General features: G+C 40.1%; 1 protein-coding gene across 3 annotated transcripts in view; it reads left to right on the plus strand.

Moving 5' to 3' along the window:
* TMEM117 (transmembrane protein 117) overlaps positions 1-17,152 on the plus strand; it is a 449,537-nt gene that overhangs the window by 12,798 nt on the left and 419,587 nt on the right. For 2 of the 3 annotated variants that reach the window (XM_059682637.1, XM_059682636.1), the window contains exon 2: positions 2,869-3,173. In XM_059682637.1, the coding sequence (XP_059538620.1) occupies positions 2,897-3,173 (277 nt within the window). In that variant the 5' untranslated portion in view covers positions 2,869-2,896. The remainder of the gene's footprint in view (positions 1-2,868; positions 3,174-17,152) is intronic. The other variant, XM_059682638.1, reaches the window with a different exon arrangement.

Consider the following 17,152-nt stretch of genomic DNA (forward strand, 5'->3'; position numbering starts at 1 on the left):
GTGGCCTCTGGACACTTCCAGAGATGTTGCATGCAATCGGGTTGACGTTGACCCATTTTTCATTCTTATCTATTGAATGTCATGAAAACACATGACCTAGACCAGGGATGGCGAACCTTTTGAGCTCGGCGTGCCAGCGTTTTGAAAAACCCTAACTTAACTCTGGTGCCGTGTCACATATAGAAATTTTTTGATATTTGCAACCATAGTAAAACAAAGACTTATATTTTTGATATTTATTTTATATATTTAAATGCCATTTAACAAAGAAAAATCAACCAAAAAGATGAGTTCGCATGTCACCCCTGACACGCGTGTCGCAGGTTCGCCGTCGCTGGCCTAGTGATCATTTTTGTTCTTTGTTGCCTTCTCTGTGCTTTTCAGTGTGAGAACCATGAAGGTCTCTGCTGCTGTAGCGGGTGACGAACTTTACGTTAAAAAATAGAAAGAAACTTGTGATTGTCACCATTCCTAAGTGTCTGAGCTGCAGCCCCTGGGACAGATATTTCAGAGAAGACACACAGATCACGAGAAACTTGAAATGGCTTACAGCCGTGGGCAAACTATGGCCCGCGGGCCGGATCCGGCCAGTTTGAAATGAATAAAACTAAAAAAAAAAAAAGACCATACCCTTTTATGTAATGATGTTTACTTTGAATTTATATTAGTTCACACAAACACTCCATCCATGCTTTTGTTCCAGCCCTCCGGTCCAGTTTAAGAACCCATTGTGGCCCTTGAGTCAAAAAGTTTGCCCACCCCTGGCTTAGAAGGTTGATGAAGCCAAGCACAGTGACTGTTTGTTTTGCTGAATTTTATGGTCATTCCTGTTGTGTTTACGCTGCTATTCTAAAATACTTAAGTCTTCATTAACTGAAACTGTGGGTTTAATTGGCATTCATCAGCCTAGAATATTGGATTTGGATTTGGGAGCCTTGGAGCCTATTCTTAGGTCTTCGATTGACTTAGTTACTTCAGGCACGTAGCCTGATCTTTGTACTTTTAGCCATATACGTATATAATTTTTCCTTGTGCTAGAGAAGAATGTATTATATGACAGAGTTAATAGAATCATCTCTAGAGAAGAATATATCTCCAGAAGGCATTCGGGGGATGACATCCCTGGGGCTGGGCCCTAGGCCGGGAAGACGCCTGGGGCTGATCTGGCTGCCGGCAGGGGCTGGAGACCAGGACTTGGGGTCAGACTCCAGAGGCTCAAATCAGAGCACTCCTGCTGGATGACTTCTGGAAGTTACATAATCTGTGTGAGCTTCCAATAAAAAAAATAAAAATTAAAAAAAAAAAAAAAATCTGTGTGAGCTTCAGTTCCCTGCCTGTAAACGAAGTGATGCCTATTTCAGAGGGTTGTTAGGAGGAAAATGAAATAACAATGCATGCAGACATCCAACACAGAGGCGAGATGTCACATACTGCAGGCTTTGTAAGAGTCCCTCTTTTCTCTCTCAGTTCTAGATACATTGAAAAGGAAGAAAAAAGAATTGGCAGATTGTGGTGCAATCTTGCCTTTATTATTACTGTTTTTATCCTGGGTTTAATCAGCTTTATTATTGGGGAAAAGGGGAGATACAGCTTAGTCTGAGCACTGGATAGGCTTACCAAAACTGAACCCCAGAATTAGGCAAAATCACCCAGCCACAGCCCTGGTAGACCTAGGAAGGCTTAATATGGTTTTTGTTTTTTGTTTGTTTGTGTTTTTTTTGGTGTGTGTGTGCAGGCTGGCTCCCAAAAGGAAAGAGAGAGAAGCTAAGCACAACTTTGGAGGTAGGGTCTGGAAATCAGAATTTTTAGATATATTTTTAAATTGATTTTAGAGAGAGAAGAAGGGAGAGTGAGAGAGAGATAGAAACATCAATGATGAGAATCATTCATCCATCAACTACCTCTTGCATACCCCCTAGTGGGGATTGAGCCCACACCTGGGTTTGTGCCCTGACCAGGAATTGAATCAACCACTGAGCCACACTGGCTGGGCTGACATCAGAATTTTAAGAAAGCTTCTCCACTTCCAATGCACATCCAGGTTAGGACCACCACTGTAGGCATGTCAGCTGTTTTGCATGGCCTCTACACCTTTGAATATGCCTAGATTGAGCATCCTTGCCTAGTCACGTGGGGAAAGGAATTATGCTATCTTTTCAATCTTGAACTTGGGTATCTACTCCCCTGTGAAATCTTCTTTTCTCCCCACTTCCTTCCTACAATAGGAATTGCCCAATCCCTCCTGATTCTACCATAGACTCAGTTATTTCACAAAACTTACTGTGTTGAAATTGACAACTAGGCTGCGAACACTGCTTATGAAAGTGCATACACATATGTATATTCGTCAATGTTTAAAAAAAGATCTGAAAGTATACCCACCAAATTATCAGGGGTCTTCACTCTGGAGAGAGGGATTTGGCTAGAAGAATATGTGCTCAGTTAACTGCTACATTGCTTTAATTTTTAAGTAAATCTGGATTATAACAGTAACAAAAATAATTTAAGAGAGGAAAAGTATTGCATTATGTCATCTTGCTCTGTGATTCCTCCTGAGGTGACTGCCACATGTCATCTGTCATTATCCTAATTTTAAGCAGTGTTCTGCCCTCTCTTATCCCTTCCTCTCCCCCCATTCTTTTATTCTTTTTTTCCAAATTTACCTATGGCCATAGGCATTCTTAGATGACAGAGAGGGCACAATATGTACATTACTCAACCTCAGACTTGTCTTGGTGCTGTAAGTAGGAACAGGTATCATCTTTTCTGAAGAACTTTTTATTGAGCCATTATAAATTTGAACATATAACAGGAAGAGAGACTTTGTTTGTTTTTCTGCTCTAACTCTATGTATCTTTTCTTATCCAGGTAAACGACGGAATTCAAGTTTTGAAGGATGGGTAAAGACTTCCGTTATTATTTCCAGCACCCCTGGTCTCGCCTGATTGTGGCTTACTTGGTGATCTTCTTTAACTTCTTAATATTTGCGGAGGACCCAGTTTCTCATAGCCAAACAGAAGCCAATGTTATTGTTGTTGGAAACTGTTTTTCATTTGTAACCAATAAATACCCCAGAGGAGTTAGCTGGAGGCTTCTGAAGGTGCTACTATGGCTACTCGCCATTCTCATAGGACTAATAGCTGGCAAATTTCTCTTCCACCAGCGTTTGTTTGGTAAGTACCCATGAGCTACAATGCTGTAATTATTCAGTCTCTATTCTCCAAAATAGAGCTTTGTTGTTTCTAAATGCAAAATTTAAGATGCATTTCAGATCGCCCCCCAGCCTTAATTTGGTATATACTGTTGTAGCTAGGTTCTTCAACTACTCTCTGTTTAATAGTTTATTTTGTTGGCTATGGCCTAAGGGAAATTATCATGAAGTACCAGACTTCATTTAAAAAAATGGCTTTAGAGAAAAAAAATAAATGAATGTTTGTATAATCTTGTTTAGGGAATAGATGAAAATAACCCTTTCCCCATAAGCAGTACTTAAATATGATGTTGTAAATAAATGAAAATTGGCTGTAGGATGTTTATTTTCAGCTCATTCAACTACAGAACAGTATATTAGTAAGAAATCTCTTGGTACTAAGCAACAGAAAAAGAGACTAAATTAGCTCAAGATAAAAAGATAACTTACGGTAAGGATTTTGGGATGTTTCACAGACACCAGGGATAGGATTTACTTTGATAATTGGGATAAATGGAACCAGGGGCTTGAATTCTGTCAGGGTGTTCTTGGTCTTGTCTCCTCTATCAGTCTGCTTTATTCTCTCCATTCACAGTGAAGATCATTTTACACTCACACAGAAAGACTGGCTTGACTCTCTTGATCCCAAGTTTAAACATTCAGGGAGGCAGCTGAAGTTGACCAGTTTGGGTATGGTTTCCACCTCTGGCCTAATTCATTTTGGCCAGGGGGTGGGCAATATTTACCCCACAAATATTCATTGATCACTTATTGCATGCCAGGCACTATTCCAGATAGTGAATCAAAAGGGTAAGATATCTGCCCACATAAAAATGTACATCCTGCAGGAGAAAGTCACTAAGCAAGTAAATTTCTAATATGTAAAGAGGTGGTAGGTGCTATGGGCAATAAATTTTAAAATGCTGCTTGGTCACTTCGGAAGAGAACTCGGTAATAGAGCTTTGAATTTAGCACTTACAAGATCATAGGTGACTTATTGTGGGTGTTTTCAGTCTAGCAGTTTGGTTAGAAACAGATGGCAACGATTTAAATAATGAATGAACAAACTATATATGTACATACATATATATTCACATGTAATATTACATATTATTCCTTTCAATCTCTGTGTTCTCCTAAAACTATTGCCACCTGGTTCTATTACATAAATACATAAAATATACATATTGTCTATTTATTATATATGTACATAGTTTTAAGGAGTTTGATGAGGAAATGGAAGAAGGAAATGGGAAGTAGCTAAAAATGGAAGGACTGCCCTAACCGGTTTGGCTCAGTGGTTAGAGTGTCAGCCTGTGAACTGAAGGGTCCCAGGTTCGATTCTGGTCAAGGGCACATGTCCTGGTTGCAGGCTCAATCCCCAGTTGGGGGCATGCAGGAGGTAGCCAATCAATGATTCTCTCTCGTTGATGTTTCTATCTCTCTCTCCCTCTCCCTTCCTCTCTGAAAGCAATAAAAATATATTTTAAAAAATGGAAGGACCAATGGTAGACTTTTGTTATTGTTGCTGGTGGTGATTTTATTTTAGGAGTGAGATTGATGGATCTGCTTGTTGTTATAGGGTAAGGAGCTAGACTAAAGTGCAGGTGAGGATATAGAAAAAAGATAGCATCTCTGAAGGTTTCTTTGGTTTGTGACTTAGGACACAGCTAGAAATAGTGGCCTTAAGAGGATAAGAAGAGAGACTCCTGTTCCTCAGAAATAATCATAAATGAAGTAAAAGCTGGTACTCTAATGGGAATGTTTGAAGTGAAGGAGTAGAGAGGGTCAATGTGCTGCCATCTGGTGATTTCTACTTCACAATGAAGAAGGAAGAGCTAAAGATAGAGATGGAGAGGTTGGATGATGCAAGGAATTTAAGAAAGTGGTCAAGGTTTGGAATAGTGATCCAAGGGAGTGTGGAAGCAGACAGGGTAGTAACAAATGAAAGGATTACAGATTATCACTGAGCAATGATGAGGTTATCTGCTAATACTCTGAATGCCACCAGTCTGAAGTGTTGAGCAGGTTTCTCTATGAGAGCTCCATCACCTGGAACAGAAGTTGGGAGTGATTCATCTGGGTGGGGATTTTTTTGGCTTGTGTTATTGGAAACAAAGGATGGAACATAAATGGAGGGTTCTAATAAAAGAGTTATTGATTTGATTATTAGGGGGTCTGACTGGATATGAAAAGGAGGTGGGGAAGATGCTGGTCTGGGAGGAGTGGGCAAGAGCCTGAAGATTTGGATGAAATTGAACAGGTAGAATGAGAGTAAGAAAAGGGAAAGGACTGATGGGTGTGGTTAAATTTCATGTTCTAACAGAATTACAGCTATTCTTTGTGGTGATTTCCAACTAGGGAATCTTTAGAGAGTGGGTGCTAGAGTGGAGAGAAAGGTCATTGATACAGAGGGTATCTAGGAACTGGGTGTCAGTTGGGCCATCCACCAAACATTGAACAAGCATTTGTATCCTGAGTAGTAATCATGTGGATAGACAAAGTTAAAAATGGGGGAGAGTGGGGGCGATGGGTCAGCAAAAATGGGTGAAGGGTGCTGGACAGACAAAACAATAGATATCCATTACAAGCAATGGCTGGATATGTTTGTAACCCATTCAGGAAATTTGCTCTGTATAGAAAGTTAAGGTGAACTTAGACCAAAGCTTTCTGCCTATATTAAGGATTAATTGAGAATCATATGGTTAAGGTTATGGTATTAATAATAAGGGAAGATCATTTGGTTTTGTAATTGCTATATTTTGTTAAGCTATCCCATTGCAAAGTCTTACCTCCTATACAAAAATCACATTTTAGTCATAACTTACTTTGTAATTCTCCTGTTGGTATAAACAATTCACTCTAGATTTCAAGTGGTATATTGAGTACAAATTATTTTAAAATAGTGTAAAAGTGTATCTTTTGTTTATTTATTTTTGCTTACTATAGGGAAGATTGTATTTACAGTCAGCTTTATCACTTCTATTTGGCAGTATGGCAATTTCTTTTAAAAATATATTTTTATTGATTACAGAGGAAGGGAGAGGGAGAAAGAGAGAAACATCAATGATGAGAAAGAATCATCTATCAGTTGCCTCTTGCATGTCCCCTACTGGGAATTGAGCCCACAACCAAGGCATGTGCCCTGATTGGGAATTGAACTGTGACCTCCTGGTTCATAGGTTGATGCTCAACCATCAGAGCCACACCGAGTAGGTTAAAAGTCTTACTAAAAGTCTATAAAATTTTTTTTCTTACTAAAAGTCTATAAAATTATATGGGGTATCAGAGAAAAAGGGATGATAACCTTTTGCAAATTTTGATAAGTAGATAACTAGACTCCTGATTAAATTTTCTAATAATCTTGAAACTTGTCTACTCCTATTATCTCCCTTCATCTTCCTTAATGGCCATTCTTTCTTCCTTCACTCATGATCATATGCTTCTAAGAGTTCTCTCCATAATTCATTCTGGATTTTGCTACCGAAATAATTTTTCTACATAGCTAAATGTCTCCTGTCACTTACAGAATAAAGTCTTAACTCCTTTGATTGATATTTAAAGCTTATTATGATCTACTCCTGCTTGACTTCAAACCTGATCTCTTGACATTCTACACTATGCAGAATTATTTGCTGATTCTCCAACCTGTGGGAAAGAAGCTAGATTGAAGTGTAGACAAAGATATAGAAGAAAGACAGCATCTCTGAAGGTTTCTTTAGTCTGTGACTTAGGACACAAGTAGAAATAGTGACCTTAGAGAGGACAAGAGGAGAGATCCCGGTTGCTCAGAAATAGTCTCGCATGCTTCTTGCCTTTGCATGTGTGCCATCCCATACCCATCATGCTCATCCTCTCCTTGTTAAGTTGGTGAGTTTCTCTTTTCCCTTCACATCCGAGTTCAAGCATTATGCCCTCTGGGATGCTTTCTTTAACTTCCTTCTGTCTGTTGTCATCCCCCTGGCTTCCACTTTTGTCCACATGCACCAAAGAAAGTACATCAAGTACATCAGGGTACTCTGGAACTGGCAGCCTTGCAACGTTGTGGAAAAGAATCCAAAATTTAATGCAAGACTACTCATTGTTCTTATTGGCTTGGAATGTGATAAATGTTTTCACCTTTGTTCCCAAATCATTAGCACTTACACACAATTCATTTTTTTAAAGGCCGTATTTAAACCTTTAACAAATTGTTCACATAAGCTTGTGTGTGGTTAGTTGATGGTGATGATGGGGTATATAAGTTTAGAGGATGGGATTGTTAATTGCAAGCACAGATATATTTGTTAATAGATATTGGAATGGTTTACAAAATAAACAATCATTTTGTGAGATCAGTTAAAACAGTGGTTCTCAACCTTCCTAATGCTGTGACCCTTTAATACAGTTCCTCATGTTGTGGTGACCCCCAACCGTAAAATTATTTTCGTTGCTACTTCATAACTGTAATTTTGCTACTGTTATGAATCGTAATGTAAATATCTGATATGCAGAATGTATTTTCATTGTTACAAATTGCACATAATTAAAGCATAGTGATTAATCACAAAAACCATATGTAATTATATATGTGTTTTCTGATGGTCTTAGGCGACCCCTGTGAAAGGGTCATTCGACCCCCAAAGGGGTTGCGACCCACAGGTTGAGAACCGCTGAGTTAAAGTTGTTTTTTTTTTTGTCATCCTCTTATGAAATGCCAAATAAAAATATTAAATAGAATGCCACTACCCTTTTCATATAATTAACTTGTGAGTCTTCCCTTATTTATTTTATGATGGAAAGTCTCTTCTTAAAAGACTCCAAAAGGACAACACAATATTGCCAATTTTAAGTGGGCATTCGCTCTCTTCATTAGGAGGCCGCCAATCAACGACTCTCTCTGATCATTGATGTTTCTCTTTCTCTCTCTCTCCCTCTCCCTACCTTTCTGAAATCAATAAAAAGAAACTATATTTAAAAAATGAGGAAGGGCAAATGTTCTGTGAGCACATAATTTAATCCAGTTCATTGGTTATAAGTTTTATCTTTTAATGTGATATAATTATTACAATGTTGTGGCTATTTTGGTGAACAACATGAAACTCTCATGGTCTGTAATTTGTATTAGGAATTGTACCAAATAATAATAGCGACTCTTATAGATTGGAAATTGCATGTTATCAGAGACACAAATGATTAGTGCATTTTAAATTATCTCTCTCTCCCCTTCACTTTATGATTGAAATAATATAAGAAAGTTAGTTTTCCTGCATATTAGCACTAAACTTTTATGATTTCAGACTAGTCACAAATCCTAAATTTCATAAATGTTGAAAATAATTTAGGATCATATGTGAAATCAAAATTGATGTATATTAGAGAAATGTCTTTAGATTTAATATTGAATCTTGTTGAGTATTAAGATTTATAAAAATTGGATTCCATTGGAATGTCAGTTTATATTTTTCTAATGCTTCTCTTTTACATTCATTTGGTAGATTCCATTAAAAAAAAGCCTGTGTTCAAGTAATGCATCCTAGTCTTTGGAGAATTATGCATTACAGATATCCATGACTAGAGAAATCCAAAATTATTGTGCTGATGGTAAGACTTGTTTATATATAAAAGGGGAATTTAATTTTTTTGAGTTTATTCAAGAAATAATTCTTTAAAAATAGGTTTTTATTGATTTCAGAGAGGAGGAAGGGTGAGGGAGAGAGATATAGAAACATCAATGATGAGAGAGAATCATTGATTGGCTGCCTCTTGCATGCCCCACACTGGGGATCAAGCCTGCAACCTGGGCATATACCGTGACCGGGAATTGAACCATCACCTCCTGGTTCATAGATTGACACCCAACCACTGAGCCACGCTGGCTGGGCAAGAAATAATTTTTATTCCAAAAAGGAATTGAAATGATTTACAACAACACATATACTTAATACAATAGGAATAGAAAATGAGGACCATAGGAAACAAGGAAAATCAAATATGTTTTGATTTCTTGAGTTTTGTTACCTTATTGGTTTTGAGCTTCCTTGGAGCCTGGACAAAAAGAGAGAAATGTGATATATTACATAGCTTTGAATTTCAGAAATGATGAAAATTACAAATTTCACAGGGGAAGTTTTCTTTGCACTAAATTCTGGGATTTTCTTGCCCTAACTTCTGGTAAAGAATTTTTTTTCTTTGCTTGACACAGGAAGCACTGAATGGTGAAGTGGGAAATGCAGAAATGGACTTCATACTGTTGTATCTTAATGCAGACATTCACAAAATTTATAATATGGCTTTTGAGCATGAAAGCAGTTCTAGTTTGTAGTCTGTGAAAATTCCACGAAGGGCAAAATAAACAAGGTCCAAGTAATGCTTTCCAAGTGAATAACTTTACTCAAGGATGAATCTTAGAACATCAATATTGAAACAAATATATTTCTCCAACAAACTGCTCCTGCTATTTGCACCCCCCCCTTTTTATTCCTAACACGAACCTCTGTTAATTGCCTTTTTTAAACATGAATGGAAGGAAGGCCAACTCAGATTGAATTGACAGGTATAGCATTTGATAATGATTCTGAACCTCTTAATATTGCATAGTATTTTTCCAAAACACTACATATGTGTATATAGTTATTTATAAAATAATGTATGGTTCCCTAGCCATACCATTAGCCTGGGGGTGGGGTGGGGTGGGCAGGGATTATGTTGTATTGCTTATCATTTAATCCTCAATGACTAAAACAATGCCAGGAACATAGTGTTTGATACATTTGAATGAAGAAATATTAATGTTCCTTTGTTTTTTTCATGTGGACTTTGCCAATGTTGCTTTTTTATTATAAGCTACAGAAGGGTATTCATTGTTCATTCATAAACTATGACCTGATCTCTGCTCTGAAGGAATTTAAAATCTGGTTAAAGAGACAAGATACAGATATGTGAAAAATTAATTACTCTGATAATATAAGAAAGTACATATCAATATCAAATGAATAGTACAGACTGTGAGAGCTGTGGGGATTTAAGAAGAGAGATCATGGTGGGCCAGGAAGGCAAAAGAAAACTTTGCTGCCAGTGTGGGATGAGTCAGAAGTATGAGTGAGATTATGATAGATGTAAAGAATTTTACAGATTTCAGGTCATGGTGTGGAGGGTGTGAGCAAAAGAGATGAGAACAGTTTAGCTCTTTTTGGAGTGAGGAAACTGAGGTCATGCTTATTTTGACTGGAGTGAAAGGTTTGTGTTAGGAAAGAGCAGGAGGTGCAGTAGAAAGGTGGGCTGGCTGTACATTCTTTGGTCTTTCAATGCCAGTCCCATACTTTATCTCTTCCATTGTGGCATTTGAATCAAGGAAAGTATTTGAACAAGATGGAGGAGGATGATGAGATTAATCTTGAAGCAGAATCTGGTGGGAGTTGGTGAGGAAGAGGTGAGGGGAGTAGAAAGGAAGTAGGCAGTTATTTTGGGGGCCTCTTGCAGCCATTCAGCCTTGAGAGTGTTGAGGTCAGTTTGAAATGTAGGTGGATGGTGGGTAGCAGGTTGGGGATATATGGAACCTGTGAACCTTCAACAACCGATGCGATATGAGGCGTTGAGAGTAGGGTGAAATTACTGGGAACTAGGAAGATTGGGCTGGGTGACTATAGGAATGATTATCTTAAGAAAAGAGACAAAGTCATTAGGAGAATGTAGTTACAGAGGATAATGAGATCAGGAAATGATGGGTTGGTAATGAGAATGTATGCAATGGCCCATTTACCTTGAATGATCCTCAGAAAAGCACAGTGTGGATTTACTGAATTTAATCCAGGCCCGCCATTTCTTACTCAAACCTTGAGACCAGATATATTTCAGAATTCAGTGCATGTGCTTACATTTAGTAGCTCACCCTAAGGAGCTGAGAAAATACTCCATCATCAAATTCATTAATATATCTGTAGCTGAATATATACATATTCACACGAAGTGACATAAATAAAGCCTATAAACAGCCTCAAATCTGCGCAGGTTAGGTTTTGCTGCCAAATGAATTCAGGTTTGGCCAAGTGTTGCCAACAAATCAGTTAAAAGATCAGAGTCGTTTGGATTTCAGAATTATGGGCCCAGGCTTGACTATACGCAATATTTCATATATATCTTTGGTTCCCCCAAGATACTGTTACGGAAAAACCAGAGAAGAACCAAGCAATGCTTAGAGAGATGGATTTATTACGCGCGGGCCCAGAGGAAAACGTATCTCAAATTCTGGGTGGAATCACACATGAAGTTTCTCATATTTATACGATTTTACCTTCTTTGTCTCCCAAATATGGGGTTTTTCCGGTTTCCTTTGCAAGTTCTTAAAGGGCCCTATGTGCTGGGGCTTTGAGACCTCGACCAAAGGCTTGGCCTGATGCCAGCACTGATAACTTCGTCTGGGGAAGGTTTAATGGCCTCTCTGAAATGGGAGTAGTCGTATTATCCTTATTATTTAAGCCAGCAAGCATTTACAGAAGCCAGAAATAGCAGGGTTAATATTTCAAACAACAGTTTTTATATAGGATGGATGCTTCAATACCAGCTGCATAGAAATCATGATTCTTTTTTTAGAAGCATGTCATTATATAAAAAAAGAAGAATGGTTTGACTGATAACCTGGCATCTATGAAATATACATGTTAAAAGTGTATTTTTGTTATATTTATATTATGCAAAATATTAAGGAGTACGCTATTTTCTGTGTACTTATGTCTTCTAGTTTTAAACAGAAAGTTCTGAATAAAGCATTCTCAATACATTCAGACATTTGAGAAGACAAATTCTCAGATTTTTTTCTTTTGTTTTATTTTAAAAAAAGGCTCTTTTCCATAAAATACCAAGTAACTTACTCAATAATGTTTTGTCATTTAATGAATTTAATAAAGCTAAGTGCTAGTTTGTTTTATATTGTCTTACTAGTAGCTTACACCTCGTTTGAAATTTTTTTCTTTGTGTTTGAGCTACACATATGATTTTTTCAATTCAAAATAGGAAACATTCCAGAAAGTGTGGGCAAAATAGTCCTGGTGATATAGGAACATCCAAAGCACAAAGAAATAAATTTAATCATAATTTAGGAAGGAAAACCATTTAATACAATGATATGAGTATGATCTGACTTCTTTTGTGTTAATTTGAGATATAAGTAGCTGAGTAGTATAAATAATCCTCAAGTTTATCCTGAGAATTGATAGTAATTTAAAATAAATGTATACTTATTACTACTCAGAATGATTGTCAACAATTATTTTAAGAATATACAATCAAGGTGATAAGGACTTCATTTTGAAGGAATTACTTGAAGAAATGCTATATATGTAGCCAAATGTTACTTAGAATACCTGTAGTTTTAAATCCTCTCAAAATACAGTATTTAATACTCATGATAGCCATTATTTAAATGTTCATCGCCATCTTCATTCTCAGCCAGTGTATACTGAGTGCCAGAGTCTTTGTTTTTCTTGACACTTGAATTGTCAACCCATAATTCGTTTTTGTAGAGTAAAATCATTTTAGAATCAGAAGTGACAGCAGCATTCAAGTTAGAGAAAGATGTTATTCCAATGCTTGGAGTGGCCTTTAACATAGAGAAAATAAGCAAATTTTTTGATATAAGAGGTTAGGAAAGGTAAGTTGGGAAATGATTGATGTTTAGCATTAAACTGATCCCCGAGGAATACCCCTCTTCCAGGGAAATTTGATGTCTAAGAGTTTTTGAAGTTGGTAGCCCTTTACAAAACCCTCATCCTGTAACTTTTTTTTTTTTTTTTCTGCAAAAAGCTTTATTGTTTCATTTGGTTCAATGCATGGGAGGGGGCTTCAGGGTGGTTAAAAGAATGACTAGCAGTTTCGGGAAGAGGCTCAGGTAAAAGCCAAACACGAGGGGATGCAGAGGGGCCTCTCAAAGGCCTCTGGGCTCCACAGGCTCCTAGTTGCACTTGAGGGTGAGCCTTTGGGAGAGATATTCGCCCAGCCCAGCCCAGCCCAGCCCAGCCCAGCCCGGGGGCCAGTCAGCCTGCCGAGGTTAGTCAGGTGTTAACCATCTTCTTGATGAGTTTCACCTCCTCATCCAGGAAGTGGTTCTCCAGGAACTCACAGAGATGAGGGCCTGCAGCTCCAAAATGGCCTGGTTCAGGTTCCTCTCCAAGGTCAGGGTGGCTTCCATGGCCCTGAGTTTTGCCCCACTCATCTTGGGAAGGCTTCAGCACATCCTGGAAGAGAGTGCGGCTACAGTGCTGGTTTTGCAAAATTAAGAGATGCTCAGCACCCTTGTGCTTCTCTGCCAACTCTCGGAAGAAGTGGCCACTCCCTCGAGAGCCACACGGTGGGTTGAAATAGAAGCCCAGAGAGAGGTAGGTCCAGGAGGCCCGCAGATGCAGGTTGGTCAGGCGGGTGACCGCAGCCTCCACTTCGGTGGAATAATTCTGACGAATTTGGGAGCTCATGGTTGTTCAGCAATAAGGAGTTAAGGTAGAAAAAAACCCCCAGTATGTTGGCTGGCCCTAGAGGTGGTTCTGAAGGTGATGATTGGAGAGTGGCCAGAGGCTGGAAGAAGGGGCATCCCTGGGTCTGTTCCGTCAGCGGTTCTCAACCTGTGGGTCGCGACTCCTGAAAATACATCCTGCATATCAGATATTTACATTATGATTCATAACAGTAGCAACATTACTGTTATGAAGTAGCAACGAAAGTAATTTTATGGTTGGGTGTCACCACAACATGAGGAACTGTATTAAAGGGTTGCGGCATTAGGAAGGTTGAGAACCACTGGCACTATTGATGCAAGAGACAGATTCGGGACTGCCCAGGGCACTGCCTCACCCTATAACTTTAATGTTCTTCTCTCTCATAGAGCAGGAAAGGAGGGAGAGGCTGGAAATCCCCAGGTTTGCAGTCACTTCCTCCCACATCTGCTGAGTAGATAGATGCCCGATGAGGTGCAGTGTGTTACCCAGCCATTAGCACTGAAGGGCAGTCAGCTGCAGCTTTCAGTGTGAAAGGATCCCCAGGTGCTCTAGTTCCAGCAGAACAGAGGATGCAAACACTGTCAAAGGATACCTCAAGGACTTGCTAACACCAGCTCAGGGTGGAGCATTGTCATTAAGCAATCATTAACCAGCTACTTTTCTAGCTACTTTTTACTGTACTTGATAGAGATGAGTACAATCACCCCCTCCTTACCAGGTCCAACCATTACCTCCACTCCTCATTTCCCACCTATGGAAGGAAACGGTAGAAATTTCTTATGAAAGTGGAATTGTAGCAGGCATACCCATGCAAAAGTAGTCACTTCACCAATGGGTGCAAGGGAACTAGCCAGTGTGGAACTTGACAGCTGGTTCAACAATACAGAGTAAAATTGGAAGTGAAGGGTGCTTGATGGCTTAATTCTTTAATACCACATTGCTCATACCCCATTTGTTTGTTGTTCAGGTAATAAATAGTCCTGGGGGAAGAGGAGTGCGGTTTGAGAGGGCACTGACAAAAGTTTTCCCTGTTTTTTTTTTCTTTCATTAATTTTTATAACTAGAATCAGTTCTTAAAGATGTTCTCATTGGGTTAAAGTATTATGCTGCTTGGGAGGTGTGATGAACAAGCGAGGGTGTTAGCAGTTGGCATCATTGGGAGATGTAGGTCCACAGCAGTGGTTCTCAACCTTCTGGCCCTTTAAATACAGTTCCTCATGTTGTGACCCAACCATAAAATTATTTTCGTTGTTACTTCATAACTGTAATGTTGCTACTGTTATGAATCGTAATGTAAATATCTGATATGCAGGATGGTCTTAGGCGACCTCGTTCGACCACCAAAGGGGTTGCGACCCACAAGTTGAGAACCGCTGGTCCACAGGGTAAGTGCTGGTCACTGGGAGAACATAGGAGAGTGTTCTGATCTGGAAGCTGTCATGCTGTGCAGGGTTCTGGAGCGAAGGGGGAACAAAGGCCATTAGAAGTGAACCTAGGGGGTTCACAGGGGTCAGGCTGGAATAAGGGGTGCATGGCCTCTCCACAGACAAACTGTAATTGCGTCCTAGTGGTGGCTTTGCAGCTGTGTATTGATTTTGAGTATCGACGGTGGTCGAAGCAGCTCTGTTGGTTTTGATTTGTATTTTTGTCCTGGTCATGGCCCAGACTTATTGCTGATGGGTAAACAGAACTGTCCAGGGTTGATCCGCTTGGCTCCAAGGTCACGACAATAGCCAGCAGTAAAATTGGAACATAAACGGAAACCTCCTGATTCCCAGACAGGTGCCTTTTCAGGCATCCCAGATGGTGAGCTGGCAGCCGGCGAGCCTGTGGGCCTCAGGGCTGGGTTGTGCTAAGCCACTCCTTACAGCTCGCTCCACTTTGTCTGTGTTCAGGGACCTTTTCTGGCACCACCCTCTGCCTGACCAGACCTCTCTTTTGGGTAAGGAAAGGCATTTAGTTGACCTGGCAAGAAGTTGCGCAGTTCCAGGACAAAGCCCGTCGTTGCCGCTGACCCAGAAGGTCTCCACACAATGCTTTCTGCCCTTGCAGCCATCAGCAACCTCACATTCTGTGCTGGGCTTCACTTCTCTCTTTTCAAGGGGAATGTGATTACACATCAAGATTTCCCTGGGCTGGTCCATGCTTGTTACAATACTGTGTGTGTCCCTGAGGACATGCCCATTGACATGGACAGACCAGCTGAGAGAAGACAAGCTGGTACACACATAAACCCGAGAAGGGTGAGCTTGAACTTCTCTCTCGGCAGCCCAGGGAAGCTAATGTTCATATTATAAATTTTTAAACTTCATATTTTTCTGCTGCCTCAGCACCCCCTCAAACAGGCTGTGAGTACCCTGCCCAGGTGGCCAGGTTTACTAGTATAAGGTTTTCCCTTCTTGTTCCCCTACCCCCCAAAATCTGTGACCTAGTGACATTCAAACACACCAATGAAACCTCCCTGTACCTTTCCCTTGTGTCCTCCTGACCCCACATAAAAATACTTGCCTGTGGGTCCTTAACTCTTGGCTCCCCGCGTGCCTCGTTGAGCCTGCTTCCTTGCCCCGTCATGCCTCCTACCCACAATGTGGCCCCTTCCTGGCAACCAGTGACTTGGACTCTCTAGGAATGAGTGGTGTTTTCCTTCTCTGTCCCCTCTTGTGGCCACACTTGACTGACCATCTCATGAAAGAATATAGAGCAAAGTTTCTTTTTTATTTTATTTTTTTATTTGGGCGCCAATGCTGTCGTTTATTGCGCGGAATGGGGCTGTAGAGGTTAGTGGGGCCTGGGGGCGGGGGGTGTGTGTGGTGGGAGCATTGCTGCCTCGGCTAGTCAGTACATTCATCACAAAGGCGGGGAATCCCCAGCCTTACCCCCACACCCAGGTGTATCCAGGACTGCCGACCCCTGGAGCAAAGTTTCTTGTTCTTCCCAATTTATTCCTGCTTGAACTGTACCCTTTTTCAGCATCATCACTGACAAACATATTAAGTACCTATTAATTGCAAAGAACAGTTCTAGGAATGGCAGGCACAAAGTTGTGGGCAAGGAAAGGACAAATGGTTTGGGGGTAGAGTGTGAATGGGGCAGTTTTCCTGGGTCAGCAGATTTGGGTCCAGTGGAGACAGGAAAGGGAAGTTGAAGGTTAATTGTGGAGGGAGGTGAATTTCAGTTAAGGAGCCTAAAATTCTGAAACAATGGGGAAGCCAATGGAGCAGTCCCTCCCTTTTACATTACAAAAGCTGTATAAGCTTGTTGTTAAAAGAAACCACAATATATATGAAGTCAAAGAAGAAAAGTAAACATGTTTGATCACAAGGATGACAGAATCAAAATAGGAAGATGAATGCAGGATGACTGGCATTTGGGCAGGGGGGTGGGTGTGCTGCAGTCGCTAGGGTACTCATGACCTCTGGTGACAAAGGCTCCATTTGGAAGTGGCAGTGAAGATGGAGTAGAGGAGAAGGAAGGAAGGAAGGAAGCAGGGTGTGGA

The sequence above is a fragment of the Myotis daubentonii genome, chromosome 2, assembly GCF_963259705.1.
Source record: "Myotis daubentonii chromosome 2, mMyoDau2.1, whole genome shotgun sequence".
NCBI lineage: Eukaryota > Metazoa > Chordata > Mammalia > Chiroptera > Vespertilionidae > Myotis > Myotis daubentonii.